Here is a 24,316-nt window from a genome sequence, read left to right as displayed (position 1 = left end):
TCATGTGTACTGTAATTGGATGACCACTTATTGCTCGTGTATTCAATTATATGCTTTGCATTGAAAGATGAAGTTTGGTTGTGAGCCTTTTCATGTATGATTAGGCCTTATTTCTATCCTTATTAAATTTCCTTGTTTGGATGATCACTACTAAAAAACAACTCATTTCTGACGGAAAAATTCTATCGGAAAAATTCGAGTTGTAGCTGTGAGAGCACAGTGAGTGAGCTTCTGCTGAGAAGTCGAGTGTAGGCACTCCGAGAGTACTGAGTGAACCTAAGTGAGACTTAAGTTGGGTAGGATAGGGTCCTATCATATAGCAAGTGTCCGCGGGGGAACTTGTGAGAAACGTCAGTGTGTAATAGGTGGTAACTAGGAGTTGCCCTATTATAGTGAAATGTTTGTGTTGAAAATCCCTTGATGGGTCGAGGTTTTACTTCCAATTGGGCCCTGGAAGGTTTCCTCGTAAAATCCGCTTTGCAATCTTTAAGTTCCTAACTATAACTGTTTTATATTCCGCGAAAATTAGGTAATATAAACTTACTACAATTCATCCCCCCTCTTTTAGTATATCATCTAAATAACAATCATCAACTGATCCGACTCTCCACAGTCAAATGGTAAAAGGATATAAGACCTTGTATAAGTATCATTACCTAAAGTAGGACTGAGTAGATTGTTAAAAATGGAACCAAATAATAATTCTTCAATAAACGAAGAGGCGGAAGTCGTTACCTCTAAAGTAGTACGAGTATTATTGATCTTTCGTACTGTCATGTCATAATTGGCATACACTAAGGGGTCGTTTGGTTGGGGGTATTCATCAAAGGGAATGGGAATCAAAGGACCCGATTCCCTTTGTTGTTGTTTGTTAGACATTTTTTTTCATTCCCTTTACCCCCTCCATTACCCCAAATCCTTCCAACTTCATTCCCCACCTCCCCCTAGACTTTTCCATTCCCTTTCCTTAGCCACTCCTCTACCACCACACCCACACTATCCACCACCCAACTGCCACCAGTCACACCTCCACCGCCACCGCTGCCCCTTCCCCGACCACCACCGCCCCTTCCTCGGCTACCGCCGCCCCTTCCCCGACCACCGCCGCCCCTTCCCCCACCACATAAATAGCTAATTTCTTAAACTTTCCGGCCACCACTCGACCATCCCACCGCCCAGCCACCACCCAGTTACCCTCGCCGAGTCGCCGCCCTTCTTTGCCGTCCAAAAACCTACCTCTCGTAGTCCTTCTTCGCTGCCCAGAAATCTCTCCTTTACCTCAAAAACCCTAGAATCTCGATCTCCTCCTCCATGTAAAAACCGCCGGCCACCCTCGAGGATGGGGGTAGAGCTGGTGCACGGTTATACGGGGAGAAAGGGAGTTGATTCTAGGGTTTTTTTGAGGGGTTGGGGAAGGTTTTATGGGGGCGGAGGGCAGCGGCGATGAGTAGGGGAGCGGCGGCGAAGGGCGATGAGTGGTTGGGGATGTGCGGCGAGTGGTGGTGCGGGTAGGGTGGTGGCTGGAAAAGATGGGAAGTAAAGAACTTAGATGGTGGTGTGGTGGTTGTGTGGTGGTGGGATTGGTGATAGTGTTTTCCTTCGTTTTTAAAACAAACAACATAGAAAAATTTGGGTAATTTCATTCCATTCTCTTTCTTTCCCTTTGTTCATTCTATTCCGTTTACCCCGTGTAAACCAAACGGCCCCTAATTCCATCTACCCATCAATAGCAATATTTGGACCGGCCTATGAGGGCTGAAGTAGGTGTGTGGGTAATCAAATTATTACCTGAAGTAGTGTGATGCCTATCTTTGAGTTGTGAAAGAAGGAAAAAAATACAAGTTCATCCCTCCGTCCCTAAATTACATTCCTACTTCTCTGTATTATGTGAGGAATATATGTTAGAAGTAGGAATATAATGCCACTGAATAATATCTAAAGGTTTATTTGGGAGATAGAGAAGTACATCAAATCATATCCCAACAATGTTAACCTGGTTTTCCTCCTGGCAATAATGCCCAAATGGGGTTAGGGGAATTTGATTTGTGCCTGATGAGAATCGAACCTGGCACCTCATAGATGCAAGGTGACCTTCAGACCATTGCTCCAAGAGGTCTTCCTCAAATCCTACTTGTAGCAATAAGTAAAGCAATGCCTCGAGTCCATCAACTCTATTTGGCCAACACCAATTCACAAAGTACAAATTAACTGAAAGAATCATAGCAAAAAATAAAAGATAGGTGTAGTCAAAATAGAATTGAAAGAAAAAACTAAAATTTTTGAATTTTTGAGAAAATTTGTACGAATCCTGCAGGTGGATTTAATTTTCTAGTGCACTCAACGAAGACTAATTTTATAAAATGGTCCTAAGATTTAACATGCTCGTTTGCAATTGAACTCGTACTAGTATGTGCGGTAATTTAAACAATTACTTCCCTTGAAGCTTTTTACTTGTAGAAAAAAAAGTGAAGTACTATGTATAAAAATTAAAATGAAAATAACAGATATGGTTATGAAAAAAAGAGTTATTAAACGTCTTAATTGGAACAAATAGGATTTCAAAAGATATATTACGTAGTATATAGATTATATCCATTTGGCAAAATCAAGTTGTGATATATATTGGGGAATTGAGGTTCTAAATAATGGGGTGTGCTAGTTGCCTTTGCTCCTGGCATCACTGTTGAAAATATTGTTCATAATATGCCAATTACTTATAGATAGTGTTAGATAATATCAAACGAGGATGCCCCAATTTCTCATGGTGAGAAATAAATTTTTTTTCTCACATGACATTTTCGTAAATAAACCAACAACTTTATTTAATTGTAAATATTTTGGGGGAAAATATTCAACGTATATGATGGTAAAAGTACCACTACATGCATAATAGTATAAAAAATAATTTTCAGACAATTTATATTTTAATAGTATATTATACATGCATATATAATGGTACATTATAATGTACCGTTGTAGAGTGGAATTTTTCCAAAAGCTTGTCAAATTTACAATTTTCCCCTCCTATATGTTTTGTAAACATATAGGAGTTATGCGCCTAGTTGCACTCTATCCCCACTACAACTTCAACTTTATTACTACATTGTCATCCTATATGCAATGTTTGCATAGGTGCTATGCGCCAAGGGTTGTCCTAATTTACGCGTGTTTTTAATTAAATTAAAAGCTTATATTATACAATACTGCGTACACCGCAGCGGTGTATGATGATGAAATTTTCAAGTATCAAATATGTCACTTCCTTCTCTACCTTAAAAAGTTTATCAAAACCCTTATTCTTAGTGCTTGGATAGTTATATGCATGAAAATATTTTTTTACGCATTTGCCCTCATTTGATTTCAAAAGTCATATCGTGTGCGTCGTGCCCGTTGGAATCTCTAGTAAATGTAAAAGCTAAGGGGCCGTTTGGTTGGGGGTAATCAGAAAAGGGAATGGGAATCAACTGACCCCATTCCCTTTGTTGATGTTTGTTTAGCACTTTTAATCATTCCCATTACCCTCCCCATTACCCCAATTCCTTCCAACTCCATTCCCCACCCCCCCTAGACTTTCCCATTCCCTTTCCCTACCCACCTTCACACCACCCCATCACCACCTTCACACCTACCAATACCATCGGAAAACCAGCCCGACCACCGCCGCCCCTACCCCGACCACCGCCGCCACTACCCCGACCACCGCCACCCCTCCCCCAAGCCTCGCCGCCCTCCCCTCCCACGCAAAAACCACCCCTAGCCCCGCAAAACCCATAGCCCCGATCTCTCTCCCACCACCCGCAAAACCCTAGCCACCCCTTCCCCTCCCCTCGCCGCCCACCGATAAACGCGCGCCGCTCAAAACCCCCTCCCCTCGCCGCCCAAAAACCCCTCCCCTACCTCGAAAAACCTCCGAAAACCCTAAGGGAGGTTTTTCGAGGGTGAGATTCATCGATTTGGGCCCAGCGAGTGGTGGGGGAGAGTTTGCGAAGGGTGGCGAGGGGAGGGGGAGAGCCGGCGAGGGGAGAGGGAGGGCCGGCGAGGGGTTTCGTGGCTGGGAATGATGAAAACCATATGAATTGTGTGGTGGTGTGGTGGCTGTGGTGGTGGTGGCTGTGGTGGTGTGGTGGTGGGATTGATTCCCTTGTTTTAAAAACAAACAACAAAGCAAAAAAAGGGTATTTTCATTCCATTCTTCTTCTTTCCCTCTGTTCATTCCATTCCGATTCCCTCGTGCGAACCAAACGACCCCTAAGAGTATTTGTATTCATAGTACTTGCTTTAAAAGTATAGTAATATGGTTTCATTCCCTTCTCCTTTTTTTCGCTTGGGGAATTAGGAAAGGAGGCTGTTTCGTTGCTGAAACGGATTCAGAGGTTCTCGACGACGCAAGACATTGGAGCTCATGCTGCAACTCATATCTTCACTATAGTAGGCTTTTTTATAGCTAGAGGAGTGGAGGCTTAGATTATATCTTGGCTTCCCATTAATTTACTGTAGGTTGTATGAATTTTGTTTTTAATATTTGTTTTTGAAATATAATAATAATAATAATAATAATAATAATAATAATAACACAAATTCTTAATTCTTCTTATATATAGCTGGTCATATTATTAGTTCATGGTGTGATCAATTCGCATGTAAAGAATAGATACAAAAGACACTTGGTTTTCAAGGAAGTAGCATACTTGCATTAAAGGGTCAATTAATGTCAAAACATCGTGTAATGGGTGGTGACTGGTGAGTAAAGAACAAGTGATAATGTATTATATTCTTGTAAATATTTGTTTGTGAATAATCGATCTAATCGATTTAAATCGACAAGGTGATTTGAATTGATTTGGATGATTTGCAAATTTTAAACCATTCTTATCTAATTCAGATTTTGACTCACGTGGACGCAATAATTTAGTAGGATTCAACTTTAAAATTAAAATTCACCTGACGTTGCCGAACCCGATCCAAACATTGAATTGACACCTCTGCTTACACGGTTACACCCATTAATACTAATATCTGGACCAGGGGTGGTTCTGAGCATGTACAAGGTGATCAACTGCATAGGGCCCCTAAGTGAAACTATTATAAAAGGGCCCCGGTTTTTTAAATTAGTAACATACTTTTCCTCAAAAAATTGATTTTAGGTTCTAATTAACAAAATTAAACCGGGTCACTTTCAGCGTTAGCATTTGTATCCCCACCTCTGATATGGACCCTCTAGAAGTTTGGACTCTAGATGGAGTAGGTAATGTGGCCATGTCAGTAATCAAATTATAATTATTATTACAGTTGAAGCAATAATTGAGGTTCATTCTCAAGCCATCAATATAAAGACTTTGAAATAACTAAGTTTGTATGTTATTGCTTTGTGTTTAATTATGGTTTTACGCCATAGAAAAACATAAAAGCTAAAATTTTAAAACCGTGAAGAAAAATCAACAAGCATGCATAAAAGATAAACCAAAAGAGTGTTAGATTATGTAAATAATCTAGTATGTAATTAGTTTGTAAATTACTAGTTTAGCCTTAACCCTAACCTAGCTTACGCTTGTATTATATATTGTTTCATGATCAATGAGAAAGACACGGCAAATATTCTCATATTCTCTCATGGTATCACGAGTCTAGGTTTTTCAATCCGAAACCCTAACTCTCTTCCGCTCATCTAATCTTCTTCTTCTTTTCTTCTCTAATGGCTGATTCTAGCAAGCTACATCCGGCCACACTTGTTAGCAACATCAAGACATGTATTCCGGTTACTTTGGATTACAAGGGCACTCAATACAACCTTTGGAGAACTCTCTTTCAACTTCACTGTCGCGCAAATATGGTAATTGATATTATCATTCCTCCACTGGTTGATCCCTCTACTAAGAAACCCGAACCTTCTGCTGCTGAATTGGCTTTCTCGCAACGTCTTGATGACCTTGTCCGTCAATGGATATATGGGACAATATCCATTGATTTGCTTAACACCATTGCCGACCCCGATGACAAAGCGGTCGACGCTTGGAAACGTTTGGAGAATTTCTTTCTAAATAACAAGGCTGCTCGTGCTATGACCCTTGATGCACAATTCACAAACACCAAGCTTGAACAGTTTGATGGTGTTAAACCGTACTGCTCACATCTGAAAACCCTTGCGGATAATCTGAGGAACGTTGGAGATACGGTCTCTGGTCATGAAATGGCTCTGCAATTATTGAAGGGTCTCACCGATGACTACAAATCCTTTCGATCCTCTGTTCGACACCTTGATCCGTTGCCTTTCTTTGAGGCATTGTGCTCCATGCTTGAATTGGAAGAGCAGAGCAATGCATCTGATATTCCAGATTCCGGTGAGGAAGCTCTCCTCTCTCAAACCTCGCAACCAGCGTCGTTTCCGCAACAGGGGAGGGGTATTTCCGCGACTGACTCTGCTCGTGGAGGTGCGCCACCTGCTCGCGGTGGTCAAAAAATTAAAGGGAAGGGTGGTAAGAAGAGCAGCACTGGCTCCGGTGGCCGGCACAACCAGTCCCAACAGTCAGCACCGCAAGCTCAGCCCTCAGCGCAGCATTCTCACTCGGGGCAGCAGGGGTGGATGTATCCCCCCCCTTGGGCTTATTGGTCTCAGCCACCATGGGCCACTCCCCCATGTCCGTACCCTTCACAGGGTCAAGGCCCAATGCAGTGGGGTGGGAGGCCTCAATCACAGCAGCCCGATCTTCTCGGTGCTCGTCCATAGCAAGCATATTTCATGTCTTCTCCTCCTCCTTCTTCCTCGGGATATGTGCTAACTAACATCGAGCAAGCTATGCATACAATGTCTCTTGCCGACCTGAATTACTACATGGATACCGGTGCTACTTCACATATGACAAACTCTCAAGGTAACTTGTCGTCATATTTTCATTTGAGCAAAAATAATAATAATAATATTATTGTTGGTGATGGTAGCAAAGTTCCAATTCATGGTTATGGTCACAAATCCTTAAACCGAAACACACTTCAACTCAAAAATGTCCTACACGTGCCTAAACTTGTCAAAAATCTAATTTCTGTTAGAAAATTCACTATTGATAATCATGTGTCAATTGAATTTGATCCGTTTGGGTTTTCTGTGAAGGATTTGCAGACGGGGAGCAAAATATGTAGATGTAATAGCCATGGCGATCTTTATCCCTTCTTCAATGATCGTCAAGTCATTTCCAATTCTATTCCGTCAGCTTTTGCAGTTGTTTCTCCTAGTGTGTGGCATTCCCGTTTAGGTCATCCGGGAAATGCAATTCTTAGCTCTTTACGTAGTAGTAAACTCATAAATTGTAATAAGGCTACAAATCACGTTTGTCATTCTTGTCCTTTGGGAAAATTAATGAAATTGCCATTTTATGATTCTATGTCTTTTACTACTATGCCCTTTGATATTGTTCACAGTGATTTATGGACTTCTCCCATTGTTAGCTCTCTTGGTCACAAATTTTATGTTCTATTCCTTGACAATTACACGAATTTTCTTTGGACTTTTCCTATCTCATCCAAATCCCAAGTTCACAACTTGTTTCTTCGTATACGAACATATATTAAGACTCAATTTGAAAAAGAAATAAAAGCTTTTCAATGTGACAATGGCACGGAATTTACCAACACTCCATTTCAAAAATTTTGTGAACAACATGGCATGACCTTTCGCTTCTCTTGTCCATATTCTTCTCCTCAAAATGGCAAAGCCGAAAGAAAAATCAAAACGATCAACAATGTTGTTCGTACTCTTCTTAGTCATGCCTCCTACCTTTTGGCATCATGCTTTAGAAATGGCCACATACCTTCATAACATCATTCCTACCAAACTCCTAGGCTATAAATCTCCGACTCAAATTCTATATCAAAAACATCCCGCTTATTCTCATCTTAGGGTGTTTGGTTGTCTTTGTTACCCTCTATTTCCTTCCACTAAAATTCACAAGCTTCAATCTCGTTCTACTCCTTGTGTTTTTATTGGTTATCCGTCTAATCATAGGGGCTACAAGTGTTTTGATATCTCGAGTCGTAAAATTATAATAGCTAGGCATGTTTGGTTTGATGAGTCGGTTTTCCCATTTTCTAGAATTCATACCCCAAATGAACACACTTATGATTTTTTGGGTGATGCCTTAGGTCCCCTTCCTCTACCTATCTTGCGGCAGCATCAGGAGCAGCCTACTGCTACCTCACCCACACGGGATCCAGCAGGCGCTGGAGTGGGGAGGGTACAATAAGCTGCTGCGTCTGCTCAGCCCGCACAACCCCCTGCCCCACACAGCGCGGTGAGCGAGGTAGTGCAGCAGCAACACGAACCCTCCTCACCACGTTCTCCCACTGCTGCCTCACCCTTATCACCCCCTTCTCCTCTTGCTGCCACCCCTGTGTCACCACGGCAGCTTGCTGCCACTTCTTCCCCATCATCACAGCCGCATCTTTCCCCTCCTACTCATGTTCCCGCACCATCCCCAATGCCCACACACTCCATGGCTACTCGTAGCAAGCATAGAATTGTGAAACCAAATCCCAAATACCAAGACCAAACACATCATACTACCACCTCCATATCACCCATTCCAAAGAACCCGGTTATCGCTCTTCGTGACCATAATTGGAAAATTGCTATGCAGGAAGAATATGATGCTCTTATTGAAAATGGTACTTGGAAATTGGTTCCGCGACCACCGAATGTGAACATAATTCGGTCATTGTGGATTTTTCGGCATAAGACTAAGTCTGATGGGTCTTTTGAGAGGCATAAGGCTCGCCTTGTTGGTGATGGTAAAACTCAAAGGGAAGGCATTGATTGTGATGAGACTTTTAGTCCGGTTGTTAAACCGGCTACTATTCGGGTGGTTCTTAGCATTGCTTTGGCTAAGTGTTGGCAAATTCATCAATTGGACGTCAAAAATGCTTTCTTACATGGTAATTTGAATGAAATGGTTTACATGTATCAACCTATGGGATTCAGAGATCCTAATAAACCTGATCATGTCTGCTTATTAGACAAGTCACTTTATGGTCTCAAACAGGCACCCCGTGCGTGGTACAAACGGTTTGCAGATTTTGTGGCTACTATTGGCTTTGCTAATAGCAAATCTGATACCTCTTTGTTCATCTATCGCCATGGTAATGATACTGCTTATCTACTTCTATATGTTGATGATATTGTGCTTACTGCTTCATCGGAATCTCTCCGCCGACATATTATTTCTCGGCTCAGCTCTGAATTTGCAATGAAGGATTTGGGTCCTCTGAGTTATTTTTTGGGTATTGCTGTTACTAGAGGTAAAAGTGGTCTATTTTTATCTCAAAAGAAGTATGCGCAGGAAATTTTAGAAAAAGCAGAAATGGCAAATTGCAAGCCTTCAACTACTCCTGTTGACACCAAAGGCAAATTGAGTACTCAGGAGGGTGCTTTGTATGATGATCCTACTTCTTATCGGCGCCTCTGTGGTGCTTTGCAGTACTTGACATTCACCCGACCAGATATCTCTTATGCAGTTCAACAGGTTTGCTTATTTATGCACTCGCCCCGTGTTGAGCACATGAATGCGTTGAAACGCATTCTACAATACATTAAGGGTACGACAGATTTTGGTTTACAACTGCATAAATCTCCTATTTCTACCCTTGTGTCATACACGGATGCAGATTGGGGCGGGTGTCCGGATACTCGTCGTTCCACATCGGGGTATTGTGTATACCTTGGTGACAATCTGATTTCTTGGTCTTCAAAATGCCAACCCACTTTGTCTAAGTCTAGTTGTGAAGCAGAGTACAGAGGGGTTGCCAATGTGGTCTCAGAATCTTGCTGGATTCGCAATTTGTTGCTCGAGCTATTTCTTCCTATTTCGAAAGCAACATTGGTTTATTGTGACAATGTTAGTGCGATTTATCTCTCTAGTAATCCGGTTCAGCATCAGCGCACTAAACACATTGAGATGGACATTCACTTTGTTCGTGAGAAAGTTCAAAGGGGCGAAGTACGTGTCCTACATGTGCCTTCCCGATACCAGATTGCAGATATCTTCACCAAAGGTCTGCCTAAGGTTTTATTTGATGATTTTCGGGACAGTCTAAGCGTTCATGGTCCTCCCGCTTTGACTGCGGGGGAGTGTTAGATTATGTAAATAATCTAGTATGTAATTAGTTTGTAAATTACTAGTTTAGCCTTAACCCTAACCTAGCTTACGCTTGTATTATATATTGTTTCATGATCAATGAGAAAGGCACGACAAATATTCTCATATTCTCTCAAAGAGCATAAACTTTTTAAAAAATGGAAAAAAAGGGACATATAGTTTGAAGTTTGAACCCAAATGATATACGAATTATTTAATATTCATGCACAAAACAACACACATCTATGACATAGAGAGTTGTAGTGTAAAGAACATAACCATTGACCTTATTTACAAAATTAAAATAACAGGGATCAAAACATACGCGGATCACTTCCTTCTTTCCCTTAATATATTTTTTTTTGACGGCATTCTTCCCCTTAATATTGCTAATTGCTATATACGTAATATATAGTTATATATTACTCATGTTAAATATTATGTACAACTTTGGAATTTTTTATATCTTTCAAATACTCCGTAATAGCCTAAAGTTGCACATAATAATTAACGGAAGTAGTATATATATTTTTGACGGGATACAATTACAATATTAATTCAAAATATTTTATAAATATTGCAACATTTTTCTTTTTTTTTTTTTTAGAAAATCACACAAATTTAATCACTTTTTAAAACTTTTATTAGGTTTTTTTTTACTGTTACCACCAAAAAAAATTGTTTTTTTTTCATCAAAAATTCTAAAACTTTTATTTTACCATAAAAAATAATTAAAATTATTTTTTTACCACCTACAGTAAAAAAAATCTGGTAAACCTGACGGAATTTTTTTAAAATTCTTCGATTTTCGTGCCAAAAACATGTTCTTTAGAGGTTTTGGAGGAAATTTTGTGACTTTAGAATCAATTAGTGGAACTCACACTTTACACGTATCAATTATTTATTGGATTTAAAAAAGGAAAGACCCTAAATTACTATACCAGCCACCACCCCGACAATGACACCAGCTCCCACTACCGTCACGCAAACCCAGGCAACCACCCTGGACGACAAAACCAGCCCAGCCGACTGTCGGTTAACCCATCCCCTAAAATAACATACGGACTATTTCATAGTTTATAAATTTAAAATAAGTTTAAGATTTCATATATATATATATATATATATATTCTCTAAGACGTGATACCACTCGAGTTTCAATAATCTCTTCAAATGAAACACCAACACGTCAAAAAGTACATCACCAACTAATTCAACTCTCATTGTCAAAAAAAACCTAATTCAACTATATATATAGGAGGCCAAAGAGCTATTAGAAGCAGTAACACAAAAATGGAACCAAATAATAAATCTTCAAACGAAGAGGCCAAAGAGCTATTAGAGGCAGTAACACACATATCCAACCATAATATAGCTTACCTAAATTCCATGGCCTTAAAATGTGCCATTCAACTAGGCATCCCCGAAGCCATTCACAAACACGGCAAACCCGTGACTATCGATGAGCTCGCCAAAGCTCTTTCAATCCATCCTAACAAGGCTCCATCCTTGCATCAGTTAATGCGTCTTCTTGTTCACTCCAAATTCTTCGCTACCAAAACTTTAACCAATAATAATATTAATGGAGACGAAACATTATTATTTGATCTTACCCTAAACTCGCAACTTCTTTTAAAAGATCACCCTTTAACTCAAGCACCCTTGACTCTTATGGGAGCCGATCCACTAGTAACTAAGCCGTCGCATAATTTTGCCACGTGGTTTCAAAACCATGATGTTAAAACATCTGAATCCCCTTTTTATTTTACTTACGGAAGACATCTATACGAAGGCGTGCCTAGTGATGATACAAAATTCGATGATTTATTTCAACAAGCTATGACAAGTGATTCTCAATTGATCGCCCGTGTACTATTAACTAGTAATGAGTTCAAGGGTGTAATGCACGGTGTTGAGTCGTTGGTCGACGTTGGTGGAGGTGATGGTACTATGGCTAGTTCCATTGCCGTGGCCTATCCTGAGGTCAAATGTACCGTGTTCGATCTACCAAACGTCGTCGAAGGGATACAACGAAACGAGAAGGTAGAAAACTTGACATATGTTGCAGGTGACATGTTTGAAGCTATTCCTCGCGCTCAAGTCATCTTACTCAAGGTAAGTTAATTACCCTAGCTAGCTAATACTTTTAGCTGTATTATTGTAATTATTATAAAGCAAATGAGAACTTATACTACGTATATAAATTAAACAATAGTCATATGATATTTTATTAAATTCATTTTTCAATTTCAAAATTAAACATTAAGCATTTAAATTAATAAATTATGCAGTATATACATTGAGATATTGTTTAGTATATACTTTCTCCGTTTCAAATTAAATGACATAATTGGAATTTGTGCACTATTCACATAACTTGATTATACTTTGTTTTGAGATATTATTTTAATTTGAGATAAAATATAGTCATGTGTGATCTTGTTAGATTCAACTCAACATCTATTTTTTAAACATCAAATTTTTACTTATATGTAATCAAGAATATTTGGATAAAAAAGTATGCAGGGACAAGCGTGGTTAAAGAAAATGTGTCACCTAATACGAAACAAATGAAGTATTAATATATAATTTTATAATTGGAGTAGTTTACTAATTAGCTCCTTTTAATTTTATATTATGGTAGTGGATATTGCACAATTGGAGCGACGAGAATTGCATAAAGGTGCTTAAGCAATGTAAAGAAGCAATTCCAAGAAGGGACAAAGGAGGCAAGTTGTTGATCATAGATATGGTGGTTGGGATTCCAAGCGACAATTTAAACCAACTTCTCGCAGATGTGCACATGATGTCACTTTTGGGAGGTAAAGAAAGAAGTGAACAACAATGGAAATATCTCTTCATCAATGCCGGCTTTAGTGATGACTATAGGATTTTACCAATCTTAGGGCCGAGATCTGTTATTGAAGTCTATCCTGCATAATTTTATTATTCTAAAATGAAATATAAATAACAAATCATTCCCTTATAAATCGAGGAAGAAATTGGATTTTTTTTTTTTTCTGTGTGCTTTGTAAGTTTATTTTAGTATACAACGTTTTGTACGACGCGATATTTTGAAGCTTAGTATGTATAAAATGATGCACCTCATTGTATGACGAAATTTTCAACTATCACAAATATGGCACTTCAATTCCCTCCATATATACCTTAAAATGTTTTACAAAACTCTTTTGCATAGTGCATGGACAACAGTTATATACCTGAAAATGTTCTTTTACATATTTGTTCTTATTTGAATTTGCAAAAGTCATATCAGGTGCATCATGCCCGTTGGAACCACTAGTAGATGTAAAAGCTTAGAGTACGCCTATCGTCTTGGTCCCTTCTTGGAATATAATTAAGTTGATCAATTTTAACAACATGAAAAATAAGTTGATCAATTTTAACTAGAAATATAATTAAGAAAAAAACAACAGATAAAAAATACCTTTTTTTTATTTTTTATTTTTTATTGTGGTGGTGGCCAACCGATGACAACAATATCTAGATGGTGGTTGCCAGTCTGCTTGGCGGTAGTATGGTAGAGGAGTAGGCAATCAAGCAACTTTAATTTCCGTGTTTATAGCTAAATACTTAAATAGTATTCCCTTTGTTTTAAAATACTTGCTCCACTTCCTTATTTGAAAACCTTTTACAATAATTAATTAATTTCTCTCATCAAATGAACCCAACAATATAATTCCATATTCTCTCTCTTTTAATTCTCTCCACTAATTTTGGTTTTTTACAATTTTTTATTCTTTCACCAACCCCATTACCTCCATATTTTTATTTTCTCCAGTTTCTACTAAAACTCCGCGCATGATGAAATTGAGCATGTATTTAAAAACCGAGGGAGTATTATTTATATTTATTTTTTACTTTTGTTCTCTATATATATATTTTTTTTTGACAAAAGCAAATATATTTATAAAATCAGAATTTACAAAATACAGAATAAGAACTAAAACCTAAAGCATGGCTTTTAACACTTAAGCCTTTACAACAACTTTTGACATTAAAAATACAAATAAACCTGAGTTGACCGGACTTGTCGCAGATAAGGGACTCCTTACGAACCAAAGAGCAAAAACATACTACACACCATAAAGAAAGCAAAAACAAACAATTTTTTACTGACTGATCATGACTTAAATCTTGTAATTAATTAATTATATACTTATTATAATCCTTTCATTCAAAGATTTATGTGGAATCTTGACACAATTTATAGGATTAAAGAATCTTTTGAATTACTTAGTTACAATATGGAGTATAAAACATATTCTCTTTATTTCAAAATAATCTTACCATCTCAAATCTTGACACTATTCATAAGATGAGAGAATTGGATTCTATTTGATTCATATCTCTCAATGAGTAGTTTATTAATATTTAATTGTTATATAATTTACCTATGCTATTAAACTTATTTATGGTCAAAGTAATGCGATGGCAAACATGTAAAAATTCAAAGTGAAAATATCATTTTAAAACGAAGGGAGTAGCATGTACGATGTACCAGTCCGCATTAAAACGGTTTGATGCGGTTCAGTTTGCTATTTAATACAGTAATATCCTGTTTCCTGTACACTTCTACCGCCTTATTTAAAAGTTTGTAAACTTTTTAACGACTACACAGTCCTAATCTCAAATTGCATATATGCAGGCGAAAAATCAATGATAACGAAACGTTACTTCTACTTAACTGAAGAGATTTTGAAAGAAAATCCACATATAGGTGATAATAATGCTTCTTCGGTTAAAACTCGTCAAGTTCTATTAGCTAATGAGATTCCCAAACTTGGGAAAGAGACAGCTGAGAAGGCCATCAAAGAGTGGGGAAAACCCAAGTCCATGATCACCCATCTTATCTTTGGCACAAACTCGGACTTCGATTTACCCGGGGCCGACTTCCGGCTAGCCAAGCTTCTCGGCCTCGAGCCAACAATAAAGCGATTTATCCTGCCTCTAGGTGCTTGTCACGCAGGCGGTACAGCCCTTCTTATAGCCAAGGACATTGCTGAGAACAACCGTGGCGCTCGTGTATTGGTTATTTGTTCGGAGAGTACTGCCATTAGTTTCCATGCCCCAACCGAGACACACCTAGTGCCACTTGCAATATTCGGAGATGGCGCCGGGGCAATGATCGTGGGTACTGATCCTGATTAGCCTAGTGAGCGACCCCTCTTTCAGCTTGTTTCGACGGGGCAGAATACATTTCCAGATTCAGAACATGCTATACAATCTCGCCTTAGTGAGATTGGGATGACCATTCACTTAAGTCCGGATGTCCCCAAAATCATAGCTAAAAACATCCAAACTTCGTTAAGTGAATCGTTTGAGGATATTGGGATTAGTGATTGGAATTCTATTTTTTGGGTCGCTCACCCTGGAGGACCAGCAATATTGAACCAGGTTGAAGCTAAACTCGGGCTCGAGACGAGTAAACTGAGTAGTAGTAGGCACACACTGAGTGAGTATGGGAATATGTGGGGTGCGAGTGTGATGTTCGTAATGGATGAGATGAGGAAGAGGTCATTGAAAGAGGGTAAAGCAACTACTGGAGAAGGGTGTGAATGGGGTGTGCTTGTTGCCTTTGGTCCTGGCATTACTGTTGAAACTATCGTTCTTCGTAGTATGCCAATTACTTATTAGCTACGATGACATTCGAATGTAATCGGATATGATGTATAGGATTGGAAAATGTATAATTGTGATATGATGCGCCTAGTGATACCAAATTTAATGAGTTATTTCAACAAGCTATGACAAGCGATTCTCAATTGATCGCCCGTGTACTATTAACTAGTAATGAGTTCAAGGGTGTAATGCACGGTGTTGAGTCGTTGGTTGACGTTGGTGGAGGTGATGGTACTATGGCTAGTTCCATTGCCTTGGCCTATCCTGATGTCAAATGTACCGTGTTCGATCTACCAAACGTAGTCGAAGGGATACAACGAAATGAGAAGGTAGGGAACTTGACATATGTTGCAGGTGACATGTTTGAAGCTATTCCTCATGCTCAACTCATCTTACTCAAGGTAATTTACAATCTGTATACTACCTCCGTTACATATTATTTGCAACAGTTAGACATTTTTCATCTTTACTTAATATTATGTCAAATCGTTGCAAATAATATGTAACGGAGGTAGTATGTTTATGAGTGTTATTGCAAATATTTGTTTAAAGTGATCCAATAATTCGGCATCATTTAATTTTTACATATTATAAGTACTATTTTTTTTTTCAAACCCTATTAAAATGATTCATTAAATGAAGTTTCCATAAATTTTAAGGACTATTAATATTCATAAACTAAACTTATTTGTACGTAATGCTCTTGTGGCTCGATCAAAATTAGGAGAAAAATAATATTTGAACCAACTTTTAGGACTATTAATATTCTATCTTTATACTTCGTATTATATTATCAACTTGTAAATATTGTATATTTTTATGGGTGCTTTATTAACTAGTCCCTTAAATTTTACTACTTATCAGTGGATATTGCATAATTGGAATGATGAGAATTGCATAAAGGTGCTTAAGCAATGTAAAGAAGCAATTCAGAGCAGAGACAAAGGAGGTAAGTTGTTGATTATAGATATGGTGGTTGGGATTCCAAGTGACAATTTAAACCAAGCTCTTGCAAATGTGCATATGTTGTCCATTTTGGGAGGAAAAGAAAGAACCGAACAACAATGGAAATATCTCTTCATCAATGCCGGCTTCAATGACTATAAGATTTTATCAATTTTAGGACCGAGGTCTGTTATTGAGGTTTACCTTGCATAATACGGAATTTTTAATTTACTCCCTTTGTTTCTTTTAAATTGTATGTCTTATTTAAATTTCTCTATGATTTCATGCAATGCATATGAAATATAGTGTAATATTATTTCAAATAAATTAAACAATGTTTGAACGACATCATAGCTATAGTTATGTGAAATCGATCTTGTTTAATTTATCATCAATATGTTGTTTCTACATATCGTTTTATAATAAGACATGCATGTTTAAAATACAAATACTTGTATGTATTTATATTTGAATGTGGAGAAAGTACTAACGGCCCGCGATGAGCCATTAGTTTTATATCTCACAATTATTAAAAAAAAAAAATGGGAAAGGTACAAAGAAGAGAAAGAAAGGAAGAGAGCTGAAAGCTAGATAGGAAGAGTGAATCACTACTAAAATTCGGTCGCAAAGGTATCTGAACATATTATTTGCTAAAATAATATGTTCACTTTTTTTTTTGGAGACATGCATGCATTCACGTGCAAAAAGGACAAAATTAAATATTTATTTTATTTCTTTTGAATCGCAAGAATACTTTTCTGAAGGAAGTATATTTGATAAATATAATCTAACATTTTCATAATAAGTGTTGAAGTCAATGCTTCAAGTTTGTGGTTAATTAGTTTCCTTAGTTTTAGGATAAATATCTTAGTTTAAATTTGTTAATTAGAATTAGTCAAACTAAGTACGTTAGTCATGTGTTACCTATTGTTAGTGGATGTTAGTGGACTTGTTAACTAAGTAGTTGGAGTATATCCTAGTTAGTTGCTTTATTTTAGTCAAAAAGCATCAGTTTCATATTCAATGTGTTTTCTACTATTTTTGCTTTCTTATTTCCAACAATAAGAATCAAGTTGATGCCAATACGGGTGAAATTGTCTTCAATGAATCAAATTCATACCATCATCCCCAATTTTTATTTGTTTGGCAATTTGCGGAAGAACTAGCTTGAACCACTCGTGAACTTGTTTTCTACCGGGGATGAGAAATAGACTCTTGATGGCGAGATATAGTTGACCAAAGCGTTGGCACGGGTATGTAAAGTGGAGAACTCGAAACCCAATTGTTTGGCTTAGCCTAAACATAAGCTTTGACTTTTCTTGGAAGAGGATGAGTTATAAAACATTAAAAATAAAAAATCACACAGGTATGAAATTATAGCCCCTTTAAATATTCAACAATATCGGGTAGAATTTTAGGGAGAGGAAAGTGCATGCCTCTGATTTATATATACTACGTAGTTTGTAATAAAGTTTAATTAATTTTCTTCATGCAAATTAGAATCGAATTTTCTTGCTACTAGGCAAAGTCGATTCTTCTTGTGTGTCACCAAACCAGGTAGCACATTGCTATCAATATCTTCCTTCTTTAAACCAGCAATCAAAAGAGTATAACAAATTGGCAAGTGCAAGTTCAAGGTTGGCTAAACCAAAAGCAAAGGCTGGGCACATTCTCCTTCCACCCCCAAAAGGAATCATTGCCATGATTTCACTCCCTATCATATCCACTCAACTCCCATAAAACCTCTCCGGCATAAATTTTTCTGGGTCCTTCCAGTATTTTGGATCTCGTCCAATAGCCCATGCGTTAATCACAAGATTTTTGGGTAAGATATCGTATCCTTTTAATTTACTTTTTTTTAACTGTTTCGCGAGGTATTCATAATGGCGCTGGTGGGTGCAACCTAAATGCTTCCTTAATCACTGCTTTGAAATATTCGAGTTTTGAGAGATCAACTCTTGCTATACATCCTTTATTCAATGCGGCATTCCTTAACTCTTCTTGTACTCTTTTCATTGAAACGGGGTTTTTCACTAACTCGGTAAGTGTCCAAATTATTCCAGCCGTAGTGGTATTTGCTCCTCCAGAAAAAAGATTCTACAAATAAAAATGAAAAAGCAATTAATAATTAAATTAATTAGAAAAGGTTGTAGGAATTGAATCTACAAAAAAAGTATCATTGCGTACAGTGCATCAATTAGTTGGCGGTGTTTGTTGAAATCTGATTCTGGATAATAAGGAGTGCAAAATTTCAATTGTTGTAATATAATAATAATAAATTAAAGTACCAAATAGGCGGTTTTTAGGAGTCTAGGTTTAATTTGTTGGTGGCTTAATGCATGTCATTACTGGTCAAATTAATTAATTACAAAATATATATACTACTTCCGTTCCTGAAAGTTCGACTTACTGACTATTTAATATTTATGTGGTGGTAAAAAAAAAAATTAAAAAAAAATAACTTTGACCACATTCTATGATTTATACAAACAAAATAAATTAACAAGTTTGTTCTTACTAGATATCCTTATTGTAAATTTTTCAAGTATCAGCTTTTTTAAAAATTTTACTTATATGTAGTCAAAGTTATTAGTGATCAAAGATTTTCATTGGCGAACGTGTAAATGCAAAGTGTGTCAAACTTTCAGTAATGGAGGGAGTATATCTGTTTTGTGCCTTGTTTGTACAAATATGCTTTATTATATGTACTTACTTGTAGTATGCAATTTATACATGAATATATATTTCCTCCGTTTCTATTTATTGACGCGTTTGATTTAGGCACATATATTAAGGAGAGGAGAGAAAGTGAGAGAGAATGAAAAAGTCAGTGGGGTAGCTTGTAAATGCAAAGTAAAAAAGTTACCTCAAAAGGAAACGTGTCAACTAAAAAAACTTCCTAAAAAAGATTACGTGTCAACTAAAAAGAAACAGAGGTATTATATTTTATCCTTTGTTAGCACATTTTAACTTTTGATATATTTACAAACTCTTTAATGATAAAACATAGGGACATGAGAGTAGAGCTGTCAAAAGCTGACGCAACCCAAAATACCGACCCTAACCCGATCGACCTATTTACCGACCCGTCTGAACCCGAAAAAAATGGTGACCCGAACCCGACCTAACCCGACCTGAAACCAACCCTAGACCCAAGTATTTGAGACCTGACCCGACCCGACCCGAATGTAACCCGTAAATTATTAACCTGAACCGAACCCGACCTGAACCGAAATTGACCCAAACCTGTTTTAACCCGTCAAAACCCGAATTCAACCCGACCTATTCCTAACCCGACCCGAATTCAACCTGACCTGTTCCTAACTCGACCCGAATTTAAACCGACCTGCTACAAACCCGACTCAAATTTCAACCCAACCTGTTACAAACCCGACCCGAATCAACTCGACTTGTTATTGACTCGGCCCAAATTCAACCCGACTTGTCATTGAATCAATATGTATAGGTCGTTATCTCATGTTGGTATTGGAACGAAAATTGAATCATAACTATTTTTCTTCAATATTTCACTTTGAATTTTAAGAGGTTAGTTTCACAACATGTTTTTAGGGACGAATTTCAAGGATGAAACATGTTTTCCGCAAATTATTGACTTGAACCGAACCCGATTCGAATCCGTGAATGACCCGACTTGGAAATAACCCAATTTGATTATAACCCGCAAATTATTGACTTGAACCGAACCCGACTTGAACCCGAGAATGACCCGACCTGATTATAACCCGTAAATTATTGATTTGAACCGAACCCGACTCAAACCCGAGAACGACCCTAACTCGTTTAAACCCGTAAAGACCCGAATTTAACCCGACCTATTTTTCACCCGACCGAAATATAACCCGACCTTTTACTAATCCGACCTAAACCCGATAAGATGTATGACCCGACGTGACCCGACTCAAGCATGACCCAACCTGAACCCGACCCGCATATGTTATGACATTAACCCGTATTGACCCGACCCGAGATGACCCGACTCACACTAACCCGACTCAAACCCGACCCGTTTACTCGAATTGACAGCTCTACATGAGAGTAAGATTTCGTTAGAATTGAATCGTCTTGATATGTATTTGCGTTCCAAAAAAAAAAAAAAATACTCGTACCAGTAAAATTGCTTTGATGTGGTTCATTGTGAGCTTAAACGGAAAGGAAGTATCTTCCATGAGACGAAGCAAAACATCAACAATATCTTGTCGCTCAGATTCAGTCTTTAGTGTGTGAAGGTGGTCGTCAATGATTTTTTCATAAATTGCGTCTAACTCCTTAAATGTCTTCTCAAGCTTAGAGTGTTTTCCTGTGATCTTATCAATACAACCACCGAGATAGAAATAATCACTGTAGAAGAATGCCGTGAACATGTATTCCGCTTCATGTAGAAGCCTGTAGTATCTGCTTCCTAGTACTTCTTCGTCATCATACCTATGCATTTAAAACAATATATGGTTATGATTGATTTTTTTTTTTATAATTTTTTTTTTGGTGTTTAGAAAGCTACAAGAGCGGGTGATGAGAGCCGATTCTATAATCTCCTAAAACTAGGAGGTAAGTTCTAACCAGTTGAGTTACTCTGAGAGCCGATTCTATAATCTCCTAAAACTAGGAGGTAAGTTCTAACCAGTTGAGTTACTCTGATCTCTAGGGTTATGATTGAGGTTAATATATAATATGATGATGGAGAGTACAAACTAAGATGAATTTAAAGACCAATAACCACATGACGACTTTTTTTTTTTTTTTTTTTTTTTTTTTTTTTTTGTGTGCATAAATCACAAATATAAAGACCTGTCAATTCAGGTCAACGGGTTGGGGACAAAAGACCTGTCAATTTGGGTTAATGGGTCGGGTCAAGTTTCATGCAAGTTGTTTGGTTTGGATGATTAGGAACATTTAGGTCATTACCATATATGATAAATGGGTCAAATCGAGTTAATTTTGGATCGTTTGGGTTAGGTCGGGATTGGATTCGCTCTCAATATGTATCTCGGGTTTGGAATTGGGTTGGTTCGGGTCGAGGTCGAGTTCGAGTTCGAGTTCACAATACATTAAGAATGGTGTGTGAATGGTTCCAATAATGTAGCATTTTTTATATTAATTAGCAAATGTAAATAAGTGATACAAAGACAAGTACATGCAAAATCTTATTAGATCCATCCCAATTTTTAAATTTCAAATACAAACTTTTTATAATATTTGTGATGCATTCCTAACTACTCCTAGAGATATTCCTATATTGTACCCACGTATTAAAATTGTCTAATTTAGTTAACATGCATGCATATTTCTTTTATCACTTTTAATTTGCTAGATCAATACATAAATTCAATCGTAAATATCTCTAATTATCTATTGGCGAAAAATGAAATATACAATATATACACTCGTACATACATACGTACCTCTTGCCAAAAGCGATCCTGCTAGAATTGGAGCTAGCATAACTAAGAACCAATTGGCTCAAGTTGATAGTTTTAGAAGCAAAAGAGAGAGAAGAAACTTGTTGAATCAACCTTGATACTTCTTCCTGTCTATTTAAAGCAAAAGAACCGACATTCTTAGTGTTTAAGAGATTAAATATAAGTACCTTCTTTATTTCCTTCAAATAGTTACTATAAGGGCTTAAAGCTATGTCTAAACCATTGTAACTTAGCCTTTTTCTTCCGGTCGTTTCCGGTCTATTACAGAAGTTCTTATCTTGTGTCAATAACACCTCTTTCGCCAACTCGGCTGATTGAACCACAACCATGGTTTTACCCATCAATCGGAGAGCGAAAATCGAGCCGTAGGTCTTGCCTAACTTGGCAAGGTAGAGGTGAGTATTTGAGGGATCATACTGGAAGAGGTTTCCTACTAAGGGAAGCCCTCTTGGTCCAGGAGGAATATGAAATACTTTATTTTTTACAAATTTTTGAAAAAGAAACGAGAGAAATATGACTAGAAATGCTGTCAATATTAGAAGTAGCATTTTTTTTCTTAAGGTATATTATCGTTCATGAAATAATATGAACGATATTTATAGTGATTTATGAAACAATTAGATATGAAGTTTAATGTAAGTGGTCTTTTTTTTCTTTTTTTTTTTGAAAAGAAGTGGTAATTTTAATGTATTCACATATATATAATTACGTAGTAAGTCCCCCCTCAAAAAAAAAAAAAAAAAATTACGTAGTGAGTAATGAGTAGTGCATGAAACATCAACGTATCCTTCTTTAGCTTCAGCAAATATTTAAAAAAACTTGCGTTGACATTATAAGATTTTCTATCATTATAGTAGTTTCACTAGTTTGTTCGTGTACCGTTTTAGGTATGTGATTGATTCAACGTAATGAAACCATAGAACTAAGGACTTTAATACTTTATTTAATCACTCAACTTTTATGGTCAATTATATTAATATGTTCCATTCGAAATATCTCTCAATAATGCAATTATGTACTTTGAAAATATTTTTCTAGGAGATTACTAGATTCGTACGTCTGGATTTTTTATTTCAAAGATGTGTACAATCTTCATTTTATATTGTTGTTCTCACTTAAAATTGTTTCTGAGATACAATTGATCAAAGTGGGAAAAACAATGTGAACAAAAATGGTAGCTGGAATTCGGTGAAATCTTCGGCAACGGAAATAGTTTATGTCATTAACATCATCTAATCCTCAAATTTTGTGTTATTTATTGTTCCATATAAAGTTTGTGATTTTGTGCGCACCCAAGCAGTAGTTTGTATTGTTCTAACCAATTTTGACTAATAGAAATAGTGTATATGGGAGTATTACTTATGGCATACACTTGTTTATCAAAATCATTTTAATTGACTTAAATTTTATACTACTAAGAATGTCTTTTTAAATAAAACAAATACACAAATGGGGAAAATACTTTTAAGTTTTAATTAAGTGGACCAGGCCAGCCATAACTGAACCAATTTGGTAATTTACATACGTAGCAGTTATGCAATGAGTATTGCGTATTTGCGTAAGAGTGTATGTGATTAATTAAAAAAAAAATGACCATTATTTTTGTAATTGATTCCTAAAAGGCAATAACCGAATCAATTTGGTAATTTACATACGTATACTTCATACTTGCCTTCCTTACAATAAATAAATAAATAAATAAAATAAAATAAAATAATAAATAAATAAATTGACTTATTCCAAGATTCTCTAGCCGCTAGCTTGTAACTACTCCTGTCAATGAGGCCCGTTCACTTCACCTTATTTTGTTGAATTAAAATTCTTTTGAATTTAAATTATTTTTGCTAAACTTAAATTATTTTTGCTGGACTAAAATTAATTTTACTAAACTGAATTTTTTGCTGAATTGAAATTATTTTTATGGATTCTCTAGATTCTCTGTTGTATGTCTTTTATAAAGTTACTAATTTTTATTGAACTAAAATGATTTTTACTGAATTGAAATTAGTTTTACTAAATATTATTTTTGTAAGGTGAGGTGAATAGAGCGTAACAATATAGTTAAAGAGTTTTTTTTTTTTTTTTTTTAAATAGTTAAATAATTAAAGAGAAATTAGTTTTGACACATACATGTCATTTTCTATTTTAGAATTATCTCCTCCAAGCGAA

At 36.8% G+C, this 24,316-nt stretch overlaps 3 protein-coding genes and 2 pseudogenes across 3 annotated transcripts; 4 read left to right on the top strand and 1 right to left on the bottom strand.

Annotated features, from left to right (window-relative positions):
• Positions 1–5,827: 5,827 nt before the first annotated feature.
• On the top strand, positions 5,828–6,724 carry LOC110706430. Its single transcript, XM_021884352.1, has one exon. It carries the CDS (start codon positions 5,828–5,830, stop codon positions 6,722–6,724), a length of 897 nt encoding a protein of 298 aa, XP_021740044.1.
• A 4,590-nt stretch (positions 6,725–11,314) lies between these two features.
• On the top strand, positions 11,315–13,361 carry LOC110706369 (trans-resveratrol di-O-methyltransferase-like). The gene is made up of 2 exons (XM_021884283.1): positions 11,315–12,236; positions 12,766–13,361. The coding sequence occupies exons 1-2, from the start codon at positions 11,415–11,417 to the stop codon at positions 13,060–13,062; spliced, it is 1,119 nt and encodes a 372-aa protein (XP_021739975.1). The 5' UTR covers positions 11,315–11,414; the 3' UTR covers positions 13,063–13,361.
• A 1,434-nt stretch (positions 13,362–14,795) lies between these two features.
• Positions 14,796–15,800, top strand: LOC110706368 (annotated as a pseudogene).
• Positions 15,801–15,807: 7 nt separating this feature from the next.
• LOC110706429 (5-pentadecatrienyl resorcinol O-methyltransferase-like) lies at positions 15,808–16,922 on the top strand. The gene is made up of 3 exons (XM_021884350.1): positions 15,808–15,812; positions 15,856–16,165; positions 16,629–16,922. Exons 1-3 carry the CDS (start codon positions 15,808–15,810, stop codon positions 16,920–16,922), a joined length of 609 nt encoding a protein of 202 aa, XP_021740042.1.
• Positions 16,923–18,186: 1,264 nt separating this feature from the next.
• LOC110706428 lies at positions 18,187–22,997 on the bottom strand (annotated as a pseudogene).
• Positions 22,998–24,316: the final 1,319 nt, after the last annotated feature.

This window comes from Chenopodium quinoa, unplaced genomic scaffold, assembly GCF_001683475.1.
Source record: "Chenopodium quinoa cultivar QQ74 unplaced genomic scaffold, ASM168347v1, whole genome shotgun sequence".
In the NCBI taxonomy this organism is placed as follows: Eukaryota; Viridiplantae; Streptophyta; class Magnoliopsida; order Caryophyllales; family Amaranthaceae; genus Chenopodium; species Chenopodium quinoa.
This window is presented reverse-complemented; position numbering and strand designations above follow the sequence as displayed.

What these genes read in the sequence shown, in the direction of transcription:
- LOC110706369 (XM_021884283.1), top strand. Translation starts at nt 11,415, where the DNA reads ATGGAACCAAATAATAAATCTTCAAACGAAGAGGCCAAAGAGCTATTA. An exon ending in CTCAAGTCATCTTACTCAAG is followed by an intron (nt 12,237 to 12,765) that starts GTAAGTTAATTA and finishes ATATTATGGTAG; the next exon opens with TGGATATTGCACAATTGGAG.
- LOC110706429 (XM_021884350.1), top strand. An exon ending in CTCAACTCATCTTACTCAAG is followed by an intron (nt 16,166 to 16,628) that starts GTAATTTACAAT and finishes ACTACTTATCAG; the next exon opens with TGGATATTGCATAATTGGAA.
- LOC110706430 (XM_021884352.1), top strand. Translation starts at nt 5,828, where the DNA reads ATGGTAATTGATATTATCATTCCTCCACTGGTTGATCCCTCTACTAAG.